Genomic DNA, 1,300 nt, shown 5'->3' with positions numbered 1-1,300 from the left:
GTGCATATATATTTATGTATACTGACAAGTATTAGGTATGCCAAGTGCATATATATTTATATATACTGACAAGTATTAGGTATGCCAACTGCATATATATTTATATATACTGACAAGTATTAGGTATGCCAAGTGCATATATATTTATATATACTGACAAGTATTAGGTATGCCAATAGATTTATATATATATATATTCTGATAGACAATAACAAGCATTAGGTATGCCAAATTAATTTACACACACACACACAATATATATATATATTAAGGCGATAATAGACATGGGTAACAAATATAGTTAAGACAGCACGAAAACAAAACACAACAAACTTACATATTTTTTTAAGCAAACTTTAACACATCTGTGGGCAACTTTACTATTCAAGACCGGAAACTTGAACATCACAATATTTGTAGTTTTCTGCGATACCTAAGAACTGGGATGACCGAAACACGTATTTCCGCTGATTGGATCGAGTTCTTTCATTTGTAAAAATTTTTCACGAGTCATCGAAGTCTTATCCGGATATTATGTTCCAGAGAACTCTGGATGAAGCGACGTCAGCGACGATAATCGTCGTTTCACCAAACGTTCAAAATCTTTTTTTTTAATTATTCGAACGAGTGATTACACATAAAGACCCAACCTCTTCAAACAACCTCTTATAAAATATTTATACATTTTCTGAAATTATTCTCTATTTATATATGTAGGGGGCGCCAGTCCTTGGAGACCATATGCCTCGTGCTAGCCTACAAAATCAAGTATCCTAACAACTTTTTTCTCTTAAGAGGAAACCACGAATGCGCCAGCATCAACAGGTAAGTATTCAATTCAATAAACTTCAAGTTCCATAATAAAAGATAAGACACATTACTCTTAACTTGCCCACTACATGTTTTCAGTGAAACTGATATAACGTATTAATAATAAATTTTGTAACTCAACCGACTCAATGAGCTCTGGTTTGCCTTATCACCATTGTCATCTAGCAGACATGTTGTTGTTGAAATGTTATGATAAGTTACTTTTAGTTGAGAGTCAAGTGAGAGCGACAGAATAAGTTAAAAACATTCATCCAAATTTTGTTGTTTCCTTAAACTCGACGTAATAAAAATGGAGGTGTCACTATATTTCACATAAGTTTTTACAATTTTTTTTCCCCATTAAAATGAACATTAGGAGTCGGGAATGTAAAATAAGATAAAATAATCTTTTTTTTTCTACACATGACGAGATTTACAATGAAGTTTTTAATGTTTTTAATTGTACGTTTTGCGAGATAAAAACTATAAG

At 31.7% G+C, this 1,300-nt stretch overlaps 1 protein-coding gene across 2 annotated transcripts in view; it reads left to right on the top strand.

Moving 5' to 3' along the window:
• The window catches only part of LOC106472325 (serine/threonine-protein phosphatase PP1-2-like), a 25,816-nt gene that overhangs the window by 4,623 nt on the left and 19,893 nt on the right, over positions 1-1,300 (top strand). For both annotated transcript variants that reach the window (XM_022400930.1, XM_013932963.2), the window contains exon 2: positions 718-825. In XM_022400930.1, coding sequence (XP_022256638.1) covers positions 718-825 — 108 coding nt within the window. The remainder of the gene's footprint in view (positions 1-717; positions 826-1,300) is intronic.

Source organism: Limulus polyphemus, unplaced genomic scaffold (genome assembly GCF_000517525.1).
Source record: "Limulus polyphemus unplaced genomic scaffold, Limulus_polyphemus-2.1.2 Scaffold5245, whole genome shotgun sequence".
In the NCBI taxonomy this organism is placed as follows: domain Eukaryota; kingdom Metazoa; phylum Arthropoda; class Merostomata; order Xiphosura; family Limulidae; genus Limulus; species Limulus polyphemus.
Note: the sequence above shows the minus strand (reverse complement) of the source record. Positions and strands in the feature narration are given on the sequence as shown.